Here is a 23,895-nt window from a genome sequence, read left to right on the forward strand (position 1 = left end):
TATAGACACAACAACAACGTCCTTCAAATTTTATTTTTACTAAAGTGAAAAATTTCCCCTACTGTATACAGTTGTAGTTAATCTAAGAGCGTTCCAATACGTGTGTATAAGTAAATATGATTTACTAGTTGTATATTTCCAACAACGTTTTTATAAAAAACAAACGTCATATTTGGTATTATGTATAAGGTATCCTAAAGCAATTACAATTTTTCAATCTGACTGATATCCTGTTTTCTGGCTATGATGATCGCAAAGTATCCTTGTTCATCTGTTTTATCATGTTCCTCGTAAAAACGTTGAAGCGTTCCCATTTCTTTCATGCAATGTACGGTGTTCAAGGTTTCTAACAATTCCTGCTTCGAAGCAACATCCCAGTACGATTCACTATCTCGGTCAGATTTATTCAGAGGACCTTCTAAATTAGTGTAGTTTGGAACAATATCGTGACCAAGAACGCTAAGAGAATTGACAACATCGAAGTTTGACTTCAATAGCATAGTTTTAAAAGCCTTAACAGATGGGAATTTCAAGCTATATCTGCGCAAGAATTCTTTATTAAAACAATAGTACCACACTCCAGGAAGCTGTTCTTTCACCATTGTCGTAATTACGAGCAATCCAGAGCTTTTTAAAACTCTATTCACCTCCTCAAATGTGTCAATAATCGATGGGTAGTTTTCGCCATCTGGATTTTTTTCAATATGATGCAACACCTAAATATCAGAAGAAATGTTGTATTAAAAGAAATGGCTGTGAATAAAAAAAAGAAACATGTTTGAATTAAAATTTCACATAAACAAAGTCAGCGCATTGAACGCAAGTTCAATCTATTTACAATACCCCATATAATAAAACAATTTAGAAGCGAACAAAATTAAGTATGGAAATCGTCATATGACTGATACATAAATTCAAAATGAAAGTGAGTTAGAAAATTGGTTGTTTAAAAAGCAAAGTGCGATAATTAAGAGCATTATTTAGTACACACCATTGAGACAGTAACTGATGTCAAAATTCAAGCCATAAACAAGAAACCATTGCCTACACTATGTGTTATGATCTTATTGTAACATGAATGGTAATTTTCTTTGTTCTTCGAGTCAGTTAACTTCTGTTATTTTTAGAGGAGTGCATTAGCTGAATAGATTTTTAGTTAGAGCACTATCGAATCCGCCTTTGTACGGATTGATAGTTTAGTCTTAGATTCATGATTTTTTTATTAGTTGTTAGTGGCTTTGAACTAGCTGTCTGATAACTGCGAGTACTCTCTGACCCGTTCATTTTGTCTTTTTGAGACGGGATGTATAAGTACCCGGCCACGTCCACTTGTTTTTTTGTCCATCTGATGAGTTAAGCCTTTTTCAACTGATTTTTATAGTTCGTTCTTATGTTGTACTGTTATACCACTGTCCCAGGTTAGGGGGAGGGTTTGGGATCCAGCTAACATGTTTAACCCCGCCACATTATTTAAGTATGTGCCTGTCTCAAGTCAGGAGCCTGTAATTCAGTGGTTATCATTTGTTTATGTGTTACATATTTGTTTTTCTTTCATTTTTTTTTATATAAATAAGGCCGTTAGTTTTCTCGTTCGAATTGTTTTACATTGTCTTATCGTGGCCTTTTATAGCTGACTATGCGGTATGGGCTTTGCTCATTGTCAAAGGACGTACGGTGACCTATAGTTTTTAATGTTTGTGTCATTTTGGTCTCTTGTGGACAGTTGTCTCATTGGCAATTATACCACTTTTTTTTTCTATTTGATCGCTTCGCATAGGAATAACAAAGAATGTGAGGAGCTGAAACCAGTGCTCTACCTTTCATCTCAGAAGTTGTTAATGCACTGTCTGGTTTCGCCTCATTGGACTAGTAAATAATGAAAGAATAAAACAAAATTTGATAAAAATGACCATACATTTTCTTCTGTCATTTTGGTTTCCGTGTTGGAATTAATATTCCAGTAATATATGGATGTTTAGTAATTTTCTCCATTTTACAAAGGTCTATCTCCTTGAATTGGGGATGCTTCAAATATTTGTCCCTGGACCTTATGCAATCAAGAACCAATCAATTAACCGATCTTTTTCCAGTTGTTGGGGATGGCAAAATAGTAGTACCTTCATAATTGATTATAAAATTATTTCCTTCTAATCACAACGTTTTATCTCCTTTGAAACTACACGTCCTATTCAGGGTTTAAAGGCAGATAAACATGGAATAAAATTTTGCATCGATCCCTCAACAAGAAATTTCGGAGAGAAAAAAATATTCAATAACACATAAATGTCTCTCGGGTCTGTAAACGTCTATATAATCCCACGGCAACGTCTCATTTACATGTACATGTATCTGAAACACAAATCCTACTGATATTTGATATTTTTTTACTATAAATTTATATTTTTGTATAATTTGTTTATAAATCTCACAGATTCCTGAATTTCTTGGACAAATATTGTCAAAGAAAAGAGATATTAACACTTGTTGTCGACAAGTTGAATATATGTATAGCGTATAACGACGAGTGTGAATACCGCCCGGTCAACTTTATTTGCTCAAAAATATTCCTATCATTTAATTTAGTGCTTCCCCACACTTCCGGTTAATCACGGGAACCACCATCACATAATAAAAAAGCACCTTATAATAAAAAAACACCTTATAATAAAAAAACACCTTATATTAGAAAAGCACCTTCGTATAACAGAAAACCACCATCGTATAATAAAAACGCACCTTATAATAGAAAACCACCTTCGTATAATAGAAAACCCCATCGTATAATAGAAAAGCACCTTCGTATAATAGAAAATCACCATTTTATAAAGGGAAAGCACCTTCGTATAATAGAAAACCACCATCTTATAATAGAAAAGCACCTTCGTATAATAGAAAACCACCATTTTATAATAGAAAAGCACCTTCGTATAATAGAAAACCACCATCTTATAATAGAAAAGCACCTTCGTATAATAGAAAACCACCATCGTATAATAGAAAAGCACCTTCGTATAATAGAAAAGCTCCATCGTATAATAGAAAAGCACCTTCGTATAATAGAAAAGCAATAAAAAAAACCCACATAAGACAGCTATGGCCATAGATTTGGCCATTAAGTCCTTTCATACAATAACATCTTTCAAAAACTTGCAATCTTAAACTCCATTTCAATTTCTCTTTTCATCGATAATTACTGCATATTCAAAGTATATCTAAAGACACCTTTACAACACTCGTTTTAAAGATACAAGTAAGGGGGTAGACCTTGATTCAGGGAGATAACTCTTTAAATCAGTTAAGCATTTGTAAAAGTCGAAGTTCATCAATATATTTTAAGCATTTACCTGAAACAGATTGAAAATAATCTATGTAACCTAGAACCTTAGAATATATTTTTTGGAAATGGTTGACACAAACGTATTGATGATTTTAAAAGTTATCTCCCTGGACCAAGGTCTACCCCCTTAAGAGGTTCGTAGAGTCATCTGAAAAGTTTTCTCACCTGATTCATCATAACAACATCAAAAGTATTATCAGCATATGGAAGATTTGGAAGTAGTGCTTGTTTTACATCCACATATGAGGACAATCCCATTGCTACAAGTTTTTCGTTTGCTTTTGTCAACATTCCTTTACTAGCATCCATCATCGACAGTTTACGTACACCATGTTTTAAAATAGCAGCGGAATAATTTCCTGTTCCACATCCAGCATCAAGAACGTCGATGTCCTGGTTAAATGATAAAACGGATGCATGAACAAACTTCATTAAAAACGTCAGTCAATATGTCTTTTTATTTCAGTTGGTCAATATATATATGTTCCGGACCATATGAGTATTTGGACCATACGCGTATGGTCATGACCATATGGATATATACTCATATGGTCCGCCCATACGCGTATGGTCCGCCCATACGCGTATGGTCCGACCGTACGCGTATGGTCGGGGTAATGAACACTCTGTTACAGTTTACTTTTAATATCTTTAAACTCGTCATATAATATGACCGTCCATTAAAAAAACGCTATCATATAGATTGTGTTATTAATCTATATTATAATTAAAGGAATTGCTACATTAATTTCATAAATAATATTAAAAGTTTTACATAGTTAATTTGACTTACATGTACTTGTCAAAACAACAATAAACACATTTAATACCGATGGTCATTACCGATTTGTTATTACTTAAAAAAAAAATCAAAACTTTCTTAACGAACTGTTACACAAGAAGTCTCTGGATAGTAACATGCAAGAATTTAATAAGCGATGAAAACTATAGCATCAATATTTATTTTTTACAAAGTATTTGAATTATAAAAATAATACATTGTCATGTAACCATCATTTTTTTTTTGCAAATAAAGTTTTCTACTATTGATACTTTAATAATGAAATTTAAAAAAAATACCTACATTATATGGTCTAAATACTCATATGGTCCGGCCCGTTAATAACCAAACGAGTATTATACTCATATGGTCCGACATACGCGTACGGTCGGACCATATGAGTATACGCATAAGGTCATGACCATACGCGTATGGTCCAAATACTCATATGGTCTGGAACATATACACCGTCCAATTAAGATGATTAGATTGTAGAATCATGCAATTATGATCTAAAATATGCAAATTCATCATATAAACTAGACGTTTGTTTTTTTCTACTTTTTATTAAGACGTGTTGACAGCTTTGAACAATTTTGTTAAGCCAGTTCTTAGCCATATTTCGGGCATTACTTAGTACTTATTTTGATTCTGGAGTCCTTCTGCAGTTCCATAGCCCTCGTTCAACTGTTTCGAATTGAACGCAAGGAAAAGCATTTCAAAACCCAACATCTTCATATGTTTGCATCAAAAGAGTAATTGCTAGCTTAAATGTCTATGTCTGTTCCATTTGTATCTGCTTGGCATTGCAAACCCTCACATGTCATCTCTTGCCTTTTCAAACATTCCTTCCAGTCTAATCGTCCATTATGTTCTTCTGATATCTAGCCCCAGGGTTTTTAAAGGCAGTGCTTTAAGGCCTGACTTTTAAGTCATGAGGTTCATCTTTTCATACGCAATTCATGCTGGGGGTCTTTTGGCCAGAAATAGATCCGGAAATGTTCGAATTTCTCCTCTTCTTTTTATGGTATGATATGGTTTTTGTTTCTTTCATTTACATTGGGGACTAAAGAAACGATCAGTGTGTATTGTTCGTTTTATAGAACTTGTTATAAGTGTGTATTTTGCATTATAAGCAGTCAACCTGACTACAAACTATCAATAGTTGTATATTCCGTGTGGAAAGAGGTCGGGTCAATTTCAAGTGTTATCTGACATCTAAAGATTCTTTAATTAGTTCAGACGTTGATATAACAATGAAAAGTCGACTGAACATGATTAATATTGCATCTTCTATAATTCAAAGCGGAATTCGGTTTATGAACGAGAAACCGTAAAGCGTTTTCAATTTCGGTATTAGTTATGTATGTTATCTACGTATTATCCTGGTTCCCGGTACTACGTTCCGGGTATTAGCTATTTGATATATTTGATGTGTAACATTACAATCGGGTACCAGCCAATCTACGTGTGTATGTGTACATGATTTACCGCCAAAATGACCGACTTAAAAAATAGTCCATAAACGTTCCGTATAATGATATGCAAATTCATAATTAATCGTAACTTTTTTTTATGTTTGTATAATTAATATAACAAAATGGATTCCACAAAATTGAAAATAGCATTATTTTACGAGGATTTCTCATATTTTTTTTCACTTCCGGGCGCAGTAATACGTATGTTTTGAAGAAGCTCGAAGAATTTGACAAAGTGAATTGAGAAGGAAACGGATAGATATACGTTCTTGCTATCAGGTAAAACAATTTAAATGTACAGAACAAACACATTTACTTCACACAAATAGTACAGGCTTAAGCTTTTTATTGTCTAGCTTATACACGACTGTAGTCAAGTGTTTAAACGACGGCGGTGACCTACAAGGTACGGGTCATACTGGGTCAAGTCTAAATATGTAAACACATATCCACGTGCTATTAGGTAGAACGCATCGTAATGCAATATCTACAATTTTTCCTCCTTTATACATCGTTTAACCAGATATATTTCTCCTTTTTACATCGTTTAACCAGATTTATTTCTCTTTCAAATACACTTAAACACGGGTTGTATGTACGTATCTTTTCTAGTGTTTTCTTGTTGTTATTAAAGTTCATTTGTTGATGTTTAGAAATTTTTGAACGACTGAACACAGGAGTGAATGAATGCAACAATTATATATACTGAAGACTTGGGCTGTACAAAGATAGTGTACGTATATCATACTGATAATCATTCTAGCAGTAATTATGTCAATTTAGGATGTAATGTCTAATGACAGGAATTCATGAGCTATGCCTCAGGCTTTCTGAAAAAATATCAATGACAATGTAAACAGGAACAAAACATTGACACGAGTGATGCTCTCTTCTATGTTATATAGTTATTTAGGTATATGTGTTGCACAAGTTTCAATTAAACTTAAGTTATAAAACTTTTTTTCAGGGCACAAACCCACTTTAAAGAGACTTGTCTACTGCCATACCCATCCTATTTTCATGCACCATTTGCAAGCAAGAGACTGAATGGTTTGCAAAATTAAAAATCAGGACGGTGTCCAATTAAAACAAAAGAACTAAACTGGATGCATATTGTAGGAGAAATCTAGACATGCTAGAGGAAAGTTTTGATTTGTGAAATTGGTTTTCCTGAAAAGTCATTCATCCTAGCCTGCAGAAAGGAACTATAACTGTCCACCACCAACTGACGAGCTAATGTTGAGCTTCACATATGGAATTACTCAAATACCATCAATGTCTATGTTTTCAGCACAAATTTCACAATTTATGACACAGCTGTGTTTTTTTTATACCGTTAAAGAGTTGTATACCAAATTTTATTTTTTTATCAATAAATATATATTATATTAATTGTGTCATCTAAGAACAAAGTCTTGTATTTTGCCAAAAGATGCATACTAGTGAATGAAAGTGGTGCAGTTCATTTTGCTTTGGTTTATAGAATTGAATTACAATTGTTCATGTTATTGGAATGCATATAAAAATAAGGAGATGTGGTACAATGTATATGATATTTAGTGAGTTTATCAAGCAAAAGTGAATAAGAAATAGGTATAAGCAGTTACAAGTACTACTGTACAATCTCAAACAAGGAGAAAAACTCATACCGTAAAGAGAATTTCATATTTACAAGTAAGTTTTGTTTTTGCGTTGAATAATTTTCTTCTATTGTTTTAATTGCAAATATGGGAAGTGGTTAAAATGCTAATGAGACAGCTGTTATTGCCACAGAGCCTTAATTGAAAACTTCTTTTTCATTCATACCGGTAGATTTTGCCTGGAGTAAGAAACATATCTGCCAACTTTTCAAAATGCACATGGGGGTTTTACGTGAACGATGGTCATATAGTCATACTAAACCTTCAAGGGGGCCTTCAAATGAAAGCAGGACAAGTCGCCCCACTGGCTAATCGGCCCACTTTTTAAAAAAACACCACAAACTGATTTATCAAATCACCCCACATGTGAAATTGGTTAAATCATGTTTAATATTACTCCTGCCAACTCGCCCCACATGTGAAATTGGTTAAATCATTTTAAATCAGGGTTCTCACTAAGGATTTTTGAAGGCGAGTCCAGGGACTCGTCATTTTTGGCCACGGTGAGTCATGGTAACTGTGTTCAGTTTATACAAAATATTTCAATATTGATGTATTTGTGGACTCACCAGTTTTGAAAATGGTGAGTCCAGACAGATTTTGTTGAGTCCAGGACTCATGGACTCGCCTTAGCGAGAACCATGTTTAATATTACTCCTGCCAACTCGCCCTACTTATAAAAAAACGGTACTTTTTAGATTAATATATATATATATATATAATTAAAAATAAAAACTCGCACCACTTTAATGAAAACTAATCTACACAGAATACAAACAAACCGAAAATTAATTTAATTACTATTATTGATATATACTGAAGAATAAATGTAATTTTTGAAGCTTATATATAATTAGTTATTTGTATAACAATTGAAAAGAAACCTGTTAATTGTATCATAATGCAATATAAGGAATTGAACTTATATTCAATGGGATAACATCTTTTTCCATACGTGGGGCGAGTTGGCATTACTAAATTCATCCTGGTTAATAATATATTTATCTAGATTTCACCGATTTCCATTAGGTGGGACCAGTTGACAAGAGTTATATTAACAGAATTTAACTTATATACAATGGGATTACATCTTTTTACATAAGTGGGGCGAGTTGGCATTACTAAATTCTTCCTGGTTAATAATATATTTATCTAGATATTATCGTTTTCTATTAGGTGGGGCGAGTTGGCAGGAGTAATATTAACGGGATTTAACACAGTTCACAAGTGGGGCGATTTGGTAATCCAGGTTGGGGCAGGTTTTTTTTTAAAGTGGGGCGAGTTAGTGAAAAAGTGGGGCTATTTGCTAATGGGGCGATTGTCATGGATTCCCTTCAAATATATTCTAATGTGGCTTTTGGCTTCTTCTTGCATTAACAAGCTTATAGCCATTGTTGATTTAATTGTTTTCCTTAAATAGTCGACAAAATTGCTCTTACAAAATTTCCATTTGGGAGCCTCGAGCTCGATGGGGGAAATACTCTGCAAATACTGACAGTTGGCAGGTATGGTCATCAAAAAAGTTGACATGTTACTATGTACATTAACCATTATGTTACTTGATGTTCTTGCTATACACACAGTACAGAGACTAGTCAATCTTTGTGAACTATTTTTTTATGGGAGTCATAGAATATGCGTATACAATCAATAATTAAAAATAGTCTATTTATATTGAAAAGGAAAAGTTCTTATGTGTCTAAAGAAGAGGGACGAAAGACACTAAAGGGACAGTCAAACTCATAATTTTAAAGCAAACTGACAAGGCCATGGCTAAAAATGCATTTCATGGCGAGGCACAGAAAATATACTGTAAACAGTAGACTATAGATACATGTATAGGTGAACTAAGGTACAAAAGAACTCTAAATCTTAAATTCTACAAACCACCTCTGTTCTATGGAAGATAATGATATAACTGGACTAGAAATACACACAACCTGTAATTAACTGCCTTTACAGCGCTTTCGCGCTTTGATTTAAATTTACAATTTTGATCCTTTCTAACAAAAACTTTCGGTCATAAATTATATCATATATACGTAATTTTTGTTTTAAAAAGTTACTTAGGCAAACATGTAAGTAACAAAAATTCTGATACTGATATCTTTATTTTGGAAACATGTGCATGCCCTATCTGACTTCTTTGTGAATATCAAATATGGATTAGTAAAAAATGTATGAAAAAAGTAAAAACTTAAAAATACTGAACTCCGAGGAAAATTCAAAAAGGAAAATCCAAAATCAAAAGGCAAAATCAAAAGTCCAAACACATCAAACGAATGGATAACAACTGTCATATTCCTGACTTGGTTCAGGCATTTTCTAATGTAGAAAATGGTGGATTGAACCTGGTTTTATAGCTAGCTAAACCTCTCACTTGTATGACAGTCGCACCAAATTCCATTACATTGTCAACGATGTATGAACAAAACAAACATACTCAAAGAGTAAAAATGTCAAAAATAGGGGTACAGAAGTCAATATTGTGTTATCATCTTAATATCACTATAAAAACAACAAATGTAACGAAGAATCACAAAAAAGGCATACATCAAATTTAACATACTCATTTTGCTTTTCTTGTACCACTTAATTTATGTATATAAAGTCTACCCGTAAAGGAAAGAAGGTTTTCATTGCTGGTGTAAAAATGCGCGTTTGAAATTCGTACATGTAGACATAAAAATAATTTTGTCGTTCAAAGTATGAAGGCATACATACATGCATCACTATAAAAACAACAAATGTAACGAAGACGCACAAAAAGGCATACATCAAATTTAACATACTCATTTTGCTTTTCTTATACCACTTAATTTATCTATATAAAGTATACCCGTAAAGGATAGAAGGTTTTCATTGCTGGTGTAAAATTGTGCGAATGAATGCAAACAGTGAATTAATAAGATTAGCGAATAATGATATATTGGAAAAGTATGTTTTCAAAATGGCCATCATTCAAGATGGCTACCCCCAAAAAATCAATATATATGAAGTTCTCAGATGACAGACCTTGTTATCTGTGATGAATATACCATATGACTATATAATAACTTCCTGCAGAAAGCGCTCAATTTATACATGTTATAAGTCAAATATTGAAAACAACACGTTATTTATTTCTTGCGTCCGAAGCGCTTTTCTGGATTTACCTTCATCAGGAACGCTCAAAGCCAAACATTTGAAATCCGAAGATGTATGAGTACCGAAACCGTTGAAGAGCTGTATCTCAAAAATACCTAAAATTAATAGCCAAATTCATCTAAAGCCAACTTTGCCTGAGGGAGTTGAAACAACAAGTGAACACGGTTACTTAAGAAATGCAAATGTGTAAAGGCAGTATTAAGTAGTACTACGATATGTAAATGTGGATGACAATGTGATCGAATTTGATAAAAAGAGTGGGGTTTGGCAAAACATGTACATTTCAGTTATTGTTAGATATTTTTAGCGTCAATTGAAAACATTTGAGTAATTGATGTTCTTTAAATGTTACTTGCATGATATGAAATTCATTATATCTGCAATCAAGGTTTTTGAAAGTTGTTTCAAATGAACAATATCAACAAAACGAATTCTCCTGTAATCATACAATTATTATAAACGACAGGTATACACATATTTTCTTGTTTTATTTGTACTTGTAAAATAAAATTCTCCTGTTATTCTATGTTGAACAAGCGGTGGAACGAATATTGTATTTAGAGTAATAGTTAATTTTATAATCGTCTTCGTGATTCGCGTTTTAATGCTGTTTTACCCGATACGAAACCGAAGAATAACTCGGGGAGGGGAATGCTCAACTTTTTCCTGTTTATAAAGCTCAAACAAATACATTTGTATATCTTCGACATTTTTGGTTTTTTAATTTTTATCGAAATATAACTCAATATTTTGGCTTAAAAAAAATCAAGATTTTTCAAGATGGCTGCCATTTAATATGGGTAATATTTCCAAACCTTTTGTTCAACAAGACAATTGAAATCAGCACTGTTGTTCTATTAACCAGATTTCATGTTAATATCTTCTCTAATATCATTCTCATGGTTTTTTCTTATTAATCGACAGGGATCAAACGGCCGCCATTTCAAAATAGCCGCCTCGTTAACAAATTTCGACTTTCAGAGTGGGTCCATAGCTTAAGATGTTGTCCATGACATATACTACTACTATGCAAAATTTCATGCTTTTACCACAATCTGAGCAATTTTGTCAAAAATCTGCACAAATCGACTGGACTATTAGGAATGTATTGATCATTCTTATAAACATAATTACCTTAATATCCTTCTTTAAATGTACTTGCATCATACCAACTATCACATCTGCCCCAGCTGCCCGTCGTCCATGGTCATAATTCTCTGAAGCCGATTCATAATCAGCAAACTGACTCATTTTCCAAGTTGACGCTTAGGTGGTTTTCTATAAACGATAGTTTTTCAATTCATATCAAAAATCAAAGATTGCATTGTAATTATTTTGCAATTTTAGTTTCTAGTCGAAACCACGTTTTTTTATATTTACATGTATATATCTTTGTATATTTTGAAAGAAGGAATAAATGTTCAGATAACCGTATTTTTCCTAATTATCTTCATTGGTTGTTTTATTAAGGGTTATACTAATAAATCTCGTGCTTTTTATACCAAAATCTTCTCCATCGAACAAATTTCTTTTCTAAACTATAGAAATTGAAAAGATAAAGATGAATTTGTAAATATTGTATGACATTGCATTGAATTACATCTGTGGGACTAAATAATATTTTGATTATATGGAAATTTGTCAACAAGTATGTGTTAGGTTGTTGACCCACTGACTTTGACTTTTAAATATTGCTCAATAAACTACACTCAATAACCGTTAAATTTCATCTACTAGAAATATGTCTATCCTTTTGACTATCCCCTGACTACAATTATAGAATTTATAATTATGTTTGTTATAAAGCATATGCAAATATTGGAATCATTATTTTTGGAATGTGAAAACCTCTTTGGACTTATTAAATATATTACTTGCTTTTAATGGTTCATTTAATTCGGTTGACATATATGACTGTTCGACTCGGTACACTTCACTTCCATACAATCTTATTAAACAGAAGTTTTCTTATTTATTCAAATGGTCCTTACAAAAATCTGATTGAAAATTTATTTGCTGCAACTCATTTAAAGCCTTCTTCTGTAAAGAAAAGGTTAATATGCTAGATATAATTACTGGAACTATGATGAGATGATTAAAGCTGTTAATTTTCTCCTTGACAACATGTATGTACGTATCGGCAATAAAGTTTATCGACGGGTTTGAGGTATTCCCATGGGCACCTATTGTACCACTTAAATAGAAGACCTGTTCCTGTATTGTTCTGAATCAAAGTTTATTGCCAAACCCAGTAAGTATCCGTTTATAGATAACATTTACCGTTACCCTATAATAATCAAAAATGTTTTAATTGTACTAAAAATTTACACTAGAGAACAGATTTTAGATAAATCTTATATAATAACAGCCATTATTGTAATGTTTAAGATTTGGATATTTCAGTTTCACACGGGAAAATGTATAAAAAAGAATTTACAACAAAAGAAATGAATTTTCGTTCCTTATTGTTAATTTACCTTATTTGGATGATGTTGTTGCTTTTGCCTCTTCTTACAGTCTGTATATTTCCCAACTAGTTCACTATGCTAGTGTCTGTAGGGATGTTTTATTACAATGAACGTAATATGTTTACACAATGTATAACTGTATAATTAATAAATTATTAAGTCAGCATTTCATTACCACGATTAAAAACCTTTAAATAAATTTTATCACAGATACAAAGTTTTGGTGTGCAAGTTTTATTTTATGTATGTGAAGTTAGCAGCCGGTTCGTTGATGACTGATGAGATACGTAGGAAATCGTTCAACATGTTAAATGACTTCTTCAAGCTGTCGTAATTCAAACATAAACCCTAACCCTTCTCTAATTTACATATAATTTGTCTTTATGTAATATAAGTTTATGTCAATAAAACCACTTCAAAGATGTACTTTTGTGTATTACATTTCTAAAGACAAAAAAGAAAAACCGATAACTCTAGAAATATTTATATTTTATAAATAGAATTATATACGGAAAGCCAAAAAAACAAATTTTCAGCTAGAAAATGTCAAAATGATAGGACAAAGGGCACAGGGTAATGGTGAGAGCCCCCTGATCTCTCAATCTTTCTAATATTATGCAGATATTTAGCCAATAGGTAGATACAAACATGACTAAAATGAATTTGGGTACACTTCCTGTCTTCCATGTTTACGGAGCGCCCAAATTGGGATATTCAAAATATATAGCGAAAACCTATCCGAGACCGCTTAAATGAGGTTGAGACCCCACTGGTCTTTCTATGTCCATAAAATTTAACCAAATCATTGACTCTGTACATATAAATGTTGTTATAGAAGGATTTTTCAGAATAACGTCATCTTCAATATCTACGAAGGGTTTAGATTGTCACTTTTCAGCTAAACAATGTCAAAATGTGTGGACAAAGGGCACAGGGTAATGGTGAGAGCCCCCTGATCTCTCAATCTTTCTAATATTATGCAGATATTAAGTCAATAGGTAGATACAAACGTGACTAAAATGAGGTAAAATTCCTGTCTTATGGAGGGTTTATATTCTCCCTTTCCAGCTAAAACATATCAAAATGTTAGGGCAAAGGGCATTGATCAATGGTAAAATCCTTTTGATACAATCTTTATATATACAGAGTCTTATTTCGTCCAGTTTTATGTACATTGAAAGAACACGGGTGTCTGACCGTCATTTAAAGGTACGCAGGTCGGTTTTTGCTATATATTTTGAATACCCAACAGTTTACATAGAAGAAAGGAAGTGTGCCCAAATTCCGTTAAGTCACGCTTGTATAAACATATTGACAGAATGTCTGCTAAATATAAGAAAGGTTGGAAGATCAGGGGCTATCACTATTTCCGTATTCCCTTTGTCCTAAAATTTCGACATTTTTAGCTGAAAAGTAATCTAAGCCCTCCGTAGATATCGAAGATGATATCATTCTCGGATATCCTTTTGATACAATTTTTATATATACAGAGTCTATGAATTCGTATATTGTTATGCACATTGAAAGAACAGGGGGAGACCGTCATTTACGCGGTCTCAGGTAGGTTTTCGCTATATATTGTGAATATCCAACTGGCACTTTGGGCCCACCGTAAACATAAAAAACAGGAAGTGTACCCAAATTTCTTTTAGTCACGTTTGTATCTACCTGTTGACTAAATGTCTGCTTAATATTAGGCAGCTTGAGAGCCTAGGGGACTATCACCATTGTTCTGTGCCCTTTGTCCTAAAATTTTGATCATTTCTAGCTGAAAAGTGACAATATAAGCCCTCCATAGATATCGAATATGACAATATTCTGAAATATCCTTCTAATACAACCTTTATATATACAGAGTCTATGATTTGATTAAATGTTATGGACATTGAATGACCAGTGGAGTCTCACCCTCATTTAAGCGGTCTAAGGTAGGTTTCCACTATATATTTTGATACAACTGGCACTTTGGGCGCTCCGTAAACATGAAAGACAGGAAGTGTACCCAAATTTCTTTTAGTCACGTTTGTATCTACCTATTGACTAAATGTCTGCTTAATATTAGGCAGATTGAGAGCCTAGGGGACTATCACCATTGTTCTGTGCCCTTTGTCCTAAAATTTTGATAATTTCTAGCTGAAAAGTGACAATATAAGCCCTCCATAGATATCGAATATGACAATATTCTGGGATATCCTTCTAATTCAACCTTTATATATACAGAGTCTATGATTTGATTAAATTTTATGGACATTGAATGACCAGAGGGGTCTCACCCTCATTTAAGCGGTCTCAGGTAGGTTTTCACTATATATTTCTTTTTTGGGCTTTCCATAAATATTTCTACTTATATTTCTTAATGTTTTCTAGAGTAAGCAGTTTTTCTTTTTGTTTTAAGAAATGTCATGTATAAAAGTAGATCTTTGAAGTTTTTTATTGACAACAATCTATTTTACATAAAGACAAATATGCAACTGAGAAAAGGGTTTATATTCGAGGACAACGAGAATTTACATCAGCTTGAAGATGCCATTGTACGATTTCCTACGTACAAAAAAAAATGTATCTTACCAGTCCTTTCAACTATGAAAATCATATTTTTAATGTTATCAATGATTTTCAACAAAATTTGGAATATCCAACCGACTGTTAGCAGCCGATTGGATATTGAATATCGAATATCGAATAAAGAACCGGCTGCTAACTTCACATACATGTTTAATTTGGCTGTACCTGTCCGAGGTACCTGTAGAATATTACTAGAAACATAATTTTACAGTGCATGATGGGTTTTTTTTTAACGAAAGTTCTTGTTAATATAGAGACCGTAATTTTAGATACGGTCAATGTTAACATATTTTGAATACACTTAGTACTAAAGAACGAAAGCCGAGAAGGATCACTCATAATTCGGAATTCAAAACTCGCAAATCAAGAAAGATAATCCTGTTTTATTGCAGTTGCAATCCAAACACAACAGATATTGTCTTAATCTGATCAATTGATCATGTTGATCTGATAAAATATACCGTAGATTAATTATGAACAGACGAACATTATAACTCTTTTCAAAGGATATGTGCCGACATTGTGTCATACAAGTGAAACATTTCTTGTTATCACTTTTACTCCGGGAGAGAGAGATATCGAGTGTCACTTCAATCCTTACTCGATGGTGTTTTTTTCTTTTCTTTTTCTTTTCATGACTTCAGAATCTTTCATAATATTAAAATAAGACGATGTGGTATGATTGCCAATGAGACAACGCTCCATAAGAGACTAAACTGACTCAGAAATTTACAAATATATGTCACCGTACGGCCTTCTTCAATGAGTAAAACACATATCAGATAGTCGGCTATAAAAGGCCCCGAAATGACAAATGTAAAACAATTCAGACGAGAACACAAATTTGATAAAATACAGCAAAAAACGACAACCACCAAATTACAGGCTCCTGACTTGGGACAGACACATACAAAATGTGCACTATCCTCATTTATACAACACAAAGAAAATTTCGTCAACTTTTAGGTGTAGTGAATGAGAATTATTGTCAGGCGTAAAATTAGAGAATAGGCACACGAAGAATGGAGATCGTAGCGTTTTTTTTTATCCACACAGGGAACACATTGAGTGTTTTTATGCTGTAAGAAATTAAGCATTTCGCATTGTGTCCGGAAAGACAATTTTTTTTTCATTGTAGAGGATGCTTACATAGTTTTGACATACTATATTTGTTTGTTATAATGATTTTTAAATGATTATTTATTGATTAATTTCTGTTATTTCTTTAACTCGAAACCGTCTTTGAAACTGGTGAAAATTTTTTGCAATGTTCCTGGATATCAATTTTACCCAGGGTTTTCGGATTTTTTCATTGCTGTCAGTGGGAAATCTAGTGTCAAAATATTACCTTCTAAGTAAACACTGAAATCTTGATCTTTCAATGTTGGTTCTGTTTTAGCAAAGACAGTTAAAAATTCACAAGAAAACTTTCTGGTAGTAACAATAAAAAAGATTTGCACTAAAAAAAAATATTTTCAAGTAAAGTTATCATTTCCCTCCGAAAATAGCATTTTAACGACGAGTACAACAGGCTACAGAAATTTTGTGTATAATAAAGATAAAAAAAAGCTTTGTGTCAAATTAGGTGAAAATACTCCTCTGCGAATAAATTCCTGGAGTACCATCTTTAATTTATGTTTTAACTAGCTGTATACCTCTCTGGAACATGCTAATTATCCGAATATGTATCATATGCACATTTTGGTTCTGTGGTGCTGATGGCATTTGAAGCAGTCCTCTTTTTCATATAATGACATCGGGGCTTTATATGATTTGCTATGTGGTATGAGGTTTGCTCATTGTTGAAGTGGTAATAAGCATTGTATGGAACTTTCATAACATTTGGTTGAGGCATATAAAGTTAGAGCGCGTAAACGACAAAAACATATTTTCCATTTATAAATAGGCATGAACGGCAAAAAATGATGCCAGCCAAATTTAAACTTGATCGCATTTTGGTGGTAATTAGCATTGTGTATAAGTTTCATAGCATTTGTTTGAGGCAAAATAAAGTTAAATTGCGGAAAATTCGAAAATTTCCCATGAATACGTACGTCCGACACGCGTTAAAATTAATACCCCCTCCGCTGAAGCTTAGATGATTCCGGCGGCACGCCTGTCTGTGTATACCTTTGTATAGAAATTTGCCATTTATAAGAATGGATAAGTTTGAAAAAAGTTTGTGTGAGAAAAAGGGGGTGGCAAACTTCTAAAAGTGACAAGAAAAAAAACTATTTTCTATGTAGTGAATTTATCTAAAATTTAGTGATTGTTCTCTTTCATTTTCATTTTTTAGTTTAATTGTTTGTCTTAAAATGGGAGGGGGCATACATTTGTAGTTGTGTACCCTTTTTGTCCCTGGCTCCTATACATACACTGTTATTATGACATATGTGTTGTAATAGCAATGAAACGAGTCATTTCGAATACCTGTATGAAAATGATACTGTTCTATGACGACTTTTATTATTGAAGGCCCTTACTTATAAAATACAAAATTATTGTATTTATTGGCTCTTCGTAATGTTCAATAGCGTATTTGAATAAAATTTCAAAGAACTAAATTTACTACAAATTACAATACAAACAATTCTTAGCTCTATTTAAGAAAATGTTATTTAAACTTGTTTGAAATGAAGTTAGTTTAAAATTTGTCAAAGTAAGCTTAAAGAATTCCTTTTTTTTTTAAATTTGTCTTTTAATTTAATTTATCATACATGTCTCTAAACATAGTATGCGACGCATAACAGTTTAAAAGTCTTGGTGTACTCATATACGGTGCATTTATTATAGATATATTTCAGACTCCATTTATGAAAGAAAATCTATAGAGCAGAGCATTTTTTTGTTTTTGTGGCTCTATGTCAGAATATGTAATTTAAACTTGTTGAAATGAAGTGTTACACAAGGTCATGTTTTTTCTGACTGTTTATGACGTCATACACTAAATCCATTGTATGTTGGATGTGTACGGATTGTTGCTTAGTCTTAGAGGCATGTTTTTTTATTAGTTGTTAATGGCTTTGAACTAGCTGTCAGATAACTGCGAGTACTCTCAGATCTGTTCATTGTTTCTTTTTGTGTCGGGATGTATAAGTACCCGACCACGTCCACTTTTATTGTCTGTCTATCTGATGAGTTAAGCCTTTTTCAACTGATTTTTATAGTTCGTTCTTATGTTGTACTGTTATACCACTGTCCCAGGTTAGGGGGAGGGTTGGGATTCCGCTAACATGTTTAACCCCGCCACATTATTTATGCATGTGCCTGTCCCAATTTTGGAGCCTGTAATTCGGTGGTTGTCGTTTGTTTATGTGTTACATATTGTTTTTCGTTCATTTTTTTTCATAGATAAGGCCGTTAGTTTTCTCGTTTGAATTGTTTTAAATTGTCTTATCGGGGCCTTTTATAGCTAACTATATGCGGTATGGGCTTTGCTCATTGTTGCAGGCCGTACGGTGACCTATAATTGTTAATGTTTGTGTCTTTTTGTGATCTTTTGTGGATAGTTGTCTCATTGGCAATCATACCACATCTTCTTTTTTATATCAGTTAAAAATTTGTCAAAGTTAGCTTTAAGAATTCCTTCCTTTATTTAAGATTTATTATGCATGTCTCTATACATTTGCTATGGATATATTTCAGTCTCCGTTTTTGAAATAAAATCTAAAGAGCAGAGAACTTTGACTTTTTTGTGTGTATCAATTAAAAATGTAGATTCAAATATTTTTCACTTCAAACGATAAAGTTAAACTTCTTCAAAACTTATATATACTGTATAGGTTGGCGTCCGCAAAAAAATAGCCAAGGAAAATGTTAATCTCTTCTTCACAAATACGTATTTCATTGAATCTCGATATTTATCATGTTTATAATTTTTCTAACAATGACGTTCTACCTTTATAAGCCTGGAAATGTCATGGCGGGTCAAAACTTTAATTTATAAATATAGGTACCATATATTAGTTATATTATATAAATATGGGTACATTGTTTTTTATAAAACATATTTATTCTTGTGTTTGTCCTCCTGGTTAGAGACTTTTGTAACCTCTCTCCTTGTTTTGTATATATTGTAAATAGTTATTGTTGTTATCTCTGTACTGATGTATTGCATTGGCTTTATGAGAATAAAGATATATGATTTAGACAAACATAGCACACCCATACCAAACAAATCGAAGTTAATCCCTTCACCCAGATTAAAATTGATAATTCCAAGATTTAAGTTGATAATTCCAAGATTAAAGTCGACAATTTGAAAAAAAAAAAAAAAAAGGATGACCCTCACACGCTTTTGTTATAAATGGAATTACATAAGACAATACCAAAAGTATCATCTTTCGTCAATCATAGACCGCAACTCCCAAATAACATAAAAAAAAATCGTCAAAAACTTAACAAGAATTTTGTTGATATAACAACATACAATTATCAGAATTTGATAAACGTTACACAAAATCTGTCTTTTGTATATACATATTTTAATAAGTAGATTATTCCGTTGGAAAACTAGGTTATTATTAGAGATTTAGTGTTGTTTGCTTAACCTCCAGTGGTAAATATTTCATGCATATTTAAATTTTTACGAAAACGCGATGATTTCAATTTTTCCATTGTGAACGTTCCAATTCAGTAAAGCGACTTTTTAGGCTCGCGTTTCCTTTCCTATTTTCTTGATAGAAGGTTGCTACTTGCAAGGACGCTGTGTTACCAAGGGTTTCCAATTGTAAAGTTGGATGTATCCCTATGAATGTTTAACGGACCTTTTGCCTTGTTTCAATGGGTTCGTTTTCTTATTAAACTTTCTTAAATAGCTTTCAGGAGTATATGAAAGTGTAAAGTGCGATCTTTTTTTTGGCTTTCGTAATTTTGAATTTGAATTTTGAATGATCCTTCTCGGCTTTCGTACTAAAGGTTATCATTTTTACACTGTAGTAAGATCTTTGAATATTCTCTATTGGTCCTGATATTGATTTTGTTTTTGAAAAAATAACATAACTTAATACATGTACGTATTGCTATAAAGTTATGAACACTTATGGTCCTACATCCTGACGATATTATTTGTTTTGGCATTGCAAAAAGTATGTTTTACTCAGACTGTTTATGACGTCTTTATACTGAATCTGTTGGATGAGTACTTATTGATATTTCAGTCTAGGATAACATGCTTGGTTGATAAGTTTGTAGGGCATTCTTTATTCTTTATATGCCTGTCCGAAGTCAAAAACCTGTAATATAGTGGTTATCATTGGTTGCTGTCTGCCATATTTTTTTTTTCTAATAGCTTTTAGCATAAATTAGGCCGTAAGTTTTCTTTTTTGAATTACTTCCCATTTGTCATGCATGGCATTTGATGCTAGAATTTACTTTTGCTCGTTGTTGAAGGTCGTATGGTGTCCTATAGTTGTTAACATCCTCGTTCTTTGGTCTCTGCTGGATAATTATCTCATTGGCATTTACACTACATTTCATTACCAGTATTTTTATATATACGTTTTGGCAAATACATGTACCATGTCAGAGAAGGTAAAAGAAGAGAGTTATCGAAGTGCTTATACCCCGGTGGTGGTGAAATATGACCGAATTTCATCTGATGAAAGAAAATACCTGTAAGATACACTAGCTATCTACCAATCGAAAGCATATACATAATAACAATAGTTTATAGTTAACAGTGCACAGCAAATAACTGTAAATTGTCAACCTTAACTCACAGGAGACTGATAAGAAATTAACACACATGTGTTTGTAAGTGAGAGTATACTATTTCACTCGGTGATAAACAAGTGTAATAGGTAGATTAAAGGTATTAAATAGAAATAAAACAAAAGGAGTAGAATCAAAAGTTCTAACATGCCTAATATATAATGTACTGTGTTACAACTTTAGATTCTACTGACGAAGAAAGGTAACACTAGGCCATCGAAAGCTGAATTTTTAGTTCAGTCTAGGTGGCCGAGTGGTCTAAAGCGCTGGACACAGTGCAGGCGGTGTTGTCACAATATCCCAATTGCATGAGTTCGAATGCCGGCGAGGGAAGAACAAAAAATTGCTTCAGCAAATTTGCAGATTTTACTTTATTGATATTTAGAGTAATTTTGTAGGATCCTTTACGATAGATAATTTAGCTGATCTGTAAGAATAACATCTTCATGCCTTATAAATTATGTACTGTAGTACGACGCTAGATTAAAACTGATGTGGAAAGGTAACACCCTGCCACCAAAAGCTTTATTTTTATGAAGCCCAGGTGGTCGTATGGCGTAGCGGGATGGCTACAGTGCAGGCAATAATGTGTCACTATATCTCAGTAGCATGGGTTCGGCGAGGGAAGAACAGAAAATTAGCGAAAGATTGGTCAATTTTACAGAACTCCCATTGTTGAATCGCTGTTTAAATACGTCTAAATTGAAAACTACGTTCAAACCTATGATTGCGTTGGATGAAAACCGCAATTTTTATACGTGTGCATTTTAAACAAATTTCGTTGTAGAAGGGTCTAAATACAGCACAAACAACATTTTCCAAAAGACCAAAACAGAGAAAAAGTATTGTTAAACAAAACGCATTTGACTAACAGGTTGAACAACTGATGTTCTTTAACTCTGCTGACTGTCATTGGCGTTTGCCAAATAAAATTAATCACAAGATGTAACAAAATAGATCTTAAAATAAATGTAATACTTAACAGAAAACAATTAACTTGTAGCCACGATGTTATGCCACAAACATAAGGTGTTAATATTTTTTGTACACCAGATCCGGATTTCGACTATAAATGTCTATTCAGTGATGTTAGGGATCGATACGGTATTTGGAAGGCCATATAAAATTTACCCAGGTTATATATATATATATATATATTAGTATATTGAACACAGCTTGTTTATAACGTTTCCATTAAAAAATATTTAATAGTTAATGTTACTTACTTAAGTTAACATTGATCCTGTGAACTATTATAATACGACGTTGAACTGGTTAAATTATATTCTGTTCAATACATAGAAAAACATGGATTTTTAATACACCAATGCTTACACATAATGTAAAATCGAGTTCATATGGCATGACAGAAATTTTTCAAATAACCTTTATAAGGTGAAAGCTTAATAAAAAAGAAAACGTTGAATATCTTAATTCTATTAAACTAACTATATCATATTAGCAAAATAATCTAAGTTAAAAGAATATCTTGCTCACAAAAACATATTGAAATGATATTAAAACATAACACAACAAAACAATTTAAATGTCATTGTCAGTGTAATTTACAATTTGATGACGATTTATACATATATTGTTACCAAATATATTTCATATTATCATAGTATTATGTATCATTGTTGTTCTATAACATATTTTAAATATTTGGGTATTTTTTTTTAAATCGGTGTCGTTTCGTGACTTCCACATCTCTTTTTCAAGGAGACATGTAAGAAGGGTGAGCTTGTTCCAGCGGCTTAAGTTATGTTAGATGCACGACAAATCTACGTTCACTTTGACAATTAGAACATCAAACCATTAACAGAACAGCTAAAATCGTCTTACTTAAACAATACGTAGGACAGTCACAACCACATTTTTTTAAATAGAAAATTATTCAAAATAGATACCTGGAATTAAAACAATTGCAAGTAAAAATACTTAAATCTTATAGTGAATTCCAAAAACAAATCTACGTTCGGTATTACTAAATGTGTTCATTTCTTTCGTTTTCTGCTAAAACATAATTGTTAAATATCAACAGATGTATACTCAAAGAGGGCTGATGTGTAATCTAATTTCGTTATCAAAAATAATAAAAGTTTTTATGATATTTTTAAAAATTTCCCAATATGAGTTCATATTATTCAATACATTTGTGTCAGAGGTCATTCACCATATCCATTTTTCTACTTGTATCTAATGTTCATCCATAACGTGTATAAATATATGCATAATATAAATATCATAGTATGTGGAATACAGTGTGTTTATAACGTTTCTTTCAAAGAAATATATATTAATGATATTACTTACATCTTGTCTATATACCAGCTTTGGTTATTTGTAATATCTTCAAATTTTCACGTCTTCTTACACAATTTGTTTAAACTTCAAAGATTTACCTGTATTATTAAAACCGATTTTTTTCTAAAGGGAATATTTCGAAATGTTAAATATTTCGTAGTGGTGTATTGCCATGACTTTGTTTGGACTTTGTTGGTTTGTTTTTTGGCCTTGAATGTTTGTCCCTAATATTTTATTAACTGTGCATTTACATTCAGATATCGCCGATCAAATTTATTCGTTCATAGTGTTTGATTTACGTTTTTGATTGAGTTAAGCCTGCCAATTGATATTATATCGTGTGTTTTACTATGTTGTGATGTTATGTTTCAGAGAAAAGGAGAAGGTTTTGGCCCATTAAAACGTTAAATCCCGCTGCAAATGTTTGCACCTGTCCTAAATCAGGAATCTGATGTAAAGT

At 32.4% G+C, this 23,895-nt stretch overlaps 1 protein-coding gene across 2 annotated transcripts; it reads right to left on the minus strand.

Moving 5' to 3' along the window:
* Positions 1–31: 31 nt before the first annotated feature.
* LOC134689590 (demethylmenaquinone methyltransferase-like) lies at positions 32–22,470 on the minus strand. 2 transcript variants are annotated; one of them, XM_063549557.1, is made up of 5 exons: positions 22,355–22,434; positions 12,861–12,936; positions 11,518–11,661; positions 3,503–3,730; positions 32–716 (listed from the first exon to the last, which is right to left on the minus strand). In XM_063549557.1, exons 3-5 carry the CDS (start codon positions 11,632–11,634, stop codon positions 204–206), a joined length of 858 nt encoding a protein of 285 aa, XP_063405627.1. In that variant the 5' UTR covers positions 11,635–11,661; positions 12,861–12,936; positions 22,355–22,434; the 3' UTR covers positions 32–203. The 2 variants fall into 2 exon arrangements, with proteins under 2 accessions (XP_063405627.1, XP_063405628.1); XM_063549558.1 differs by lacking the exon at positions 12,861–12,936 and having other exon boundaries at positions 22,355–22,470.
* Between the last annotated feature and the right edge of the window lie 1,425 nt (positions 22,471–23,895).

The sequence above is a fragment of the Mytilus trossulus genome, chromosome 11 (assembly GCF_036588685.1).
Source record: "Mytilus trossulus isolate FHL-02 chromosome 11, PNRI_Mtr1.1.1.hap1, whole genome shotgun sequence".
Classification (NCBI taxonomy): domain Eukaryota; kingdom Metazoa; phylum Mollusca; class Bivalvia; order Mytilida; family Mytilidae; genus Mytilus; species Mytilus trossulus.

What these genes read in the sequence shown, in the direction of transcription:
- LOC134689590 (XM_063549558.1), bottom strand. Translation starts at nt 11,634, where the DNA reads ATGAGTCAGTTTGCTGATTATGAATCGGCTTCAGAGAATTATGACCAT. An exon ending in ATTTAAAGAAGGATATTAAG is followed by an intron (nt 3,731 to 11,517) that starts GTAATTATGTTT and finishes TCATTTAACCAG; the next exon opens with GACATCGACGTTCTTGATGC. An exon ending in ATGTTGTTATGATGAATCAG is followed by an intron (nt 717 to 3,502) that starts GTGAGAAAACTT and finishes TCTGATATTTAG; the next exon opens with GTGTTGCATCATATTGAAAA.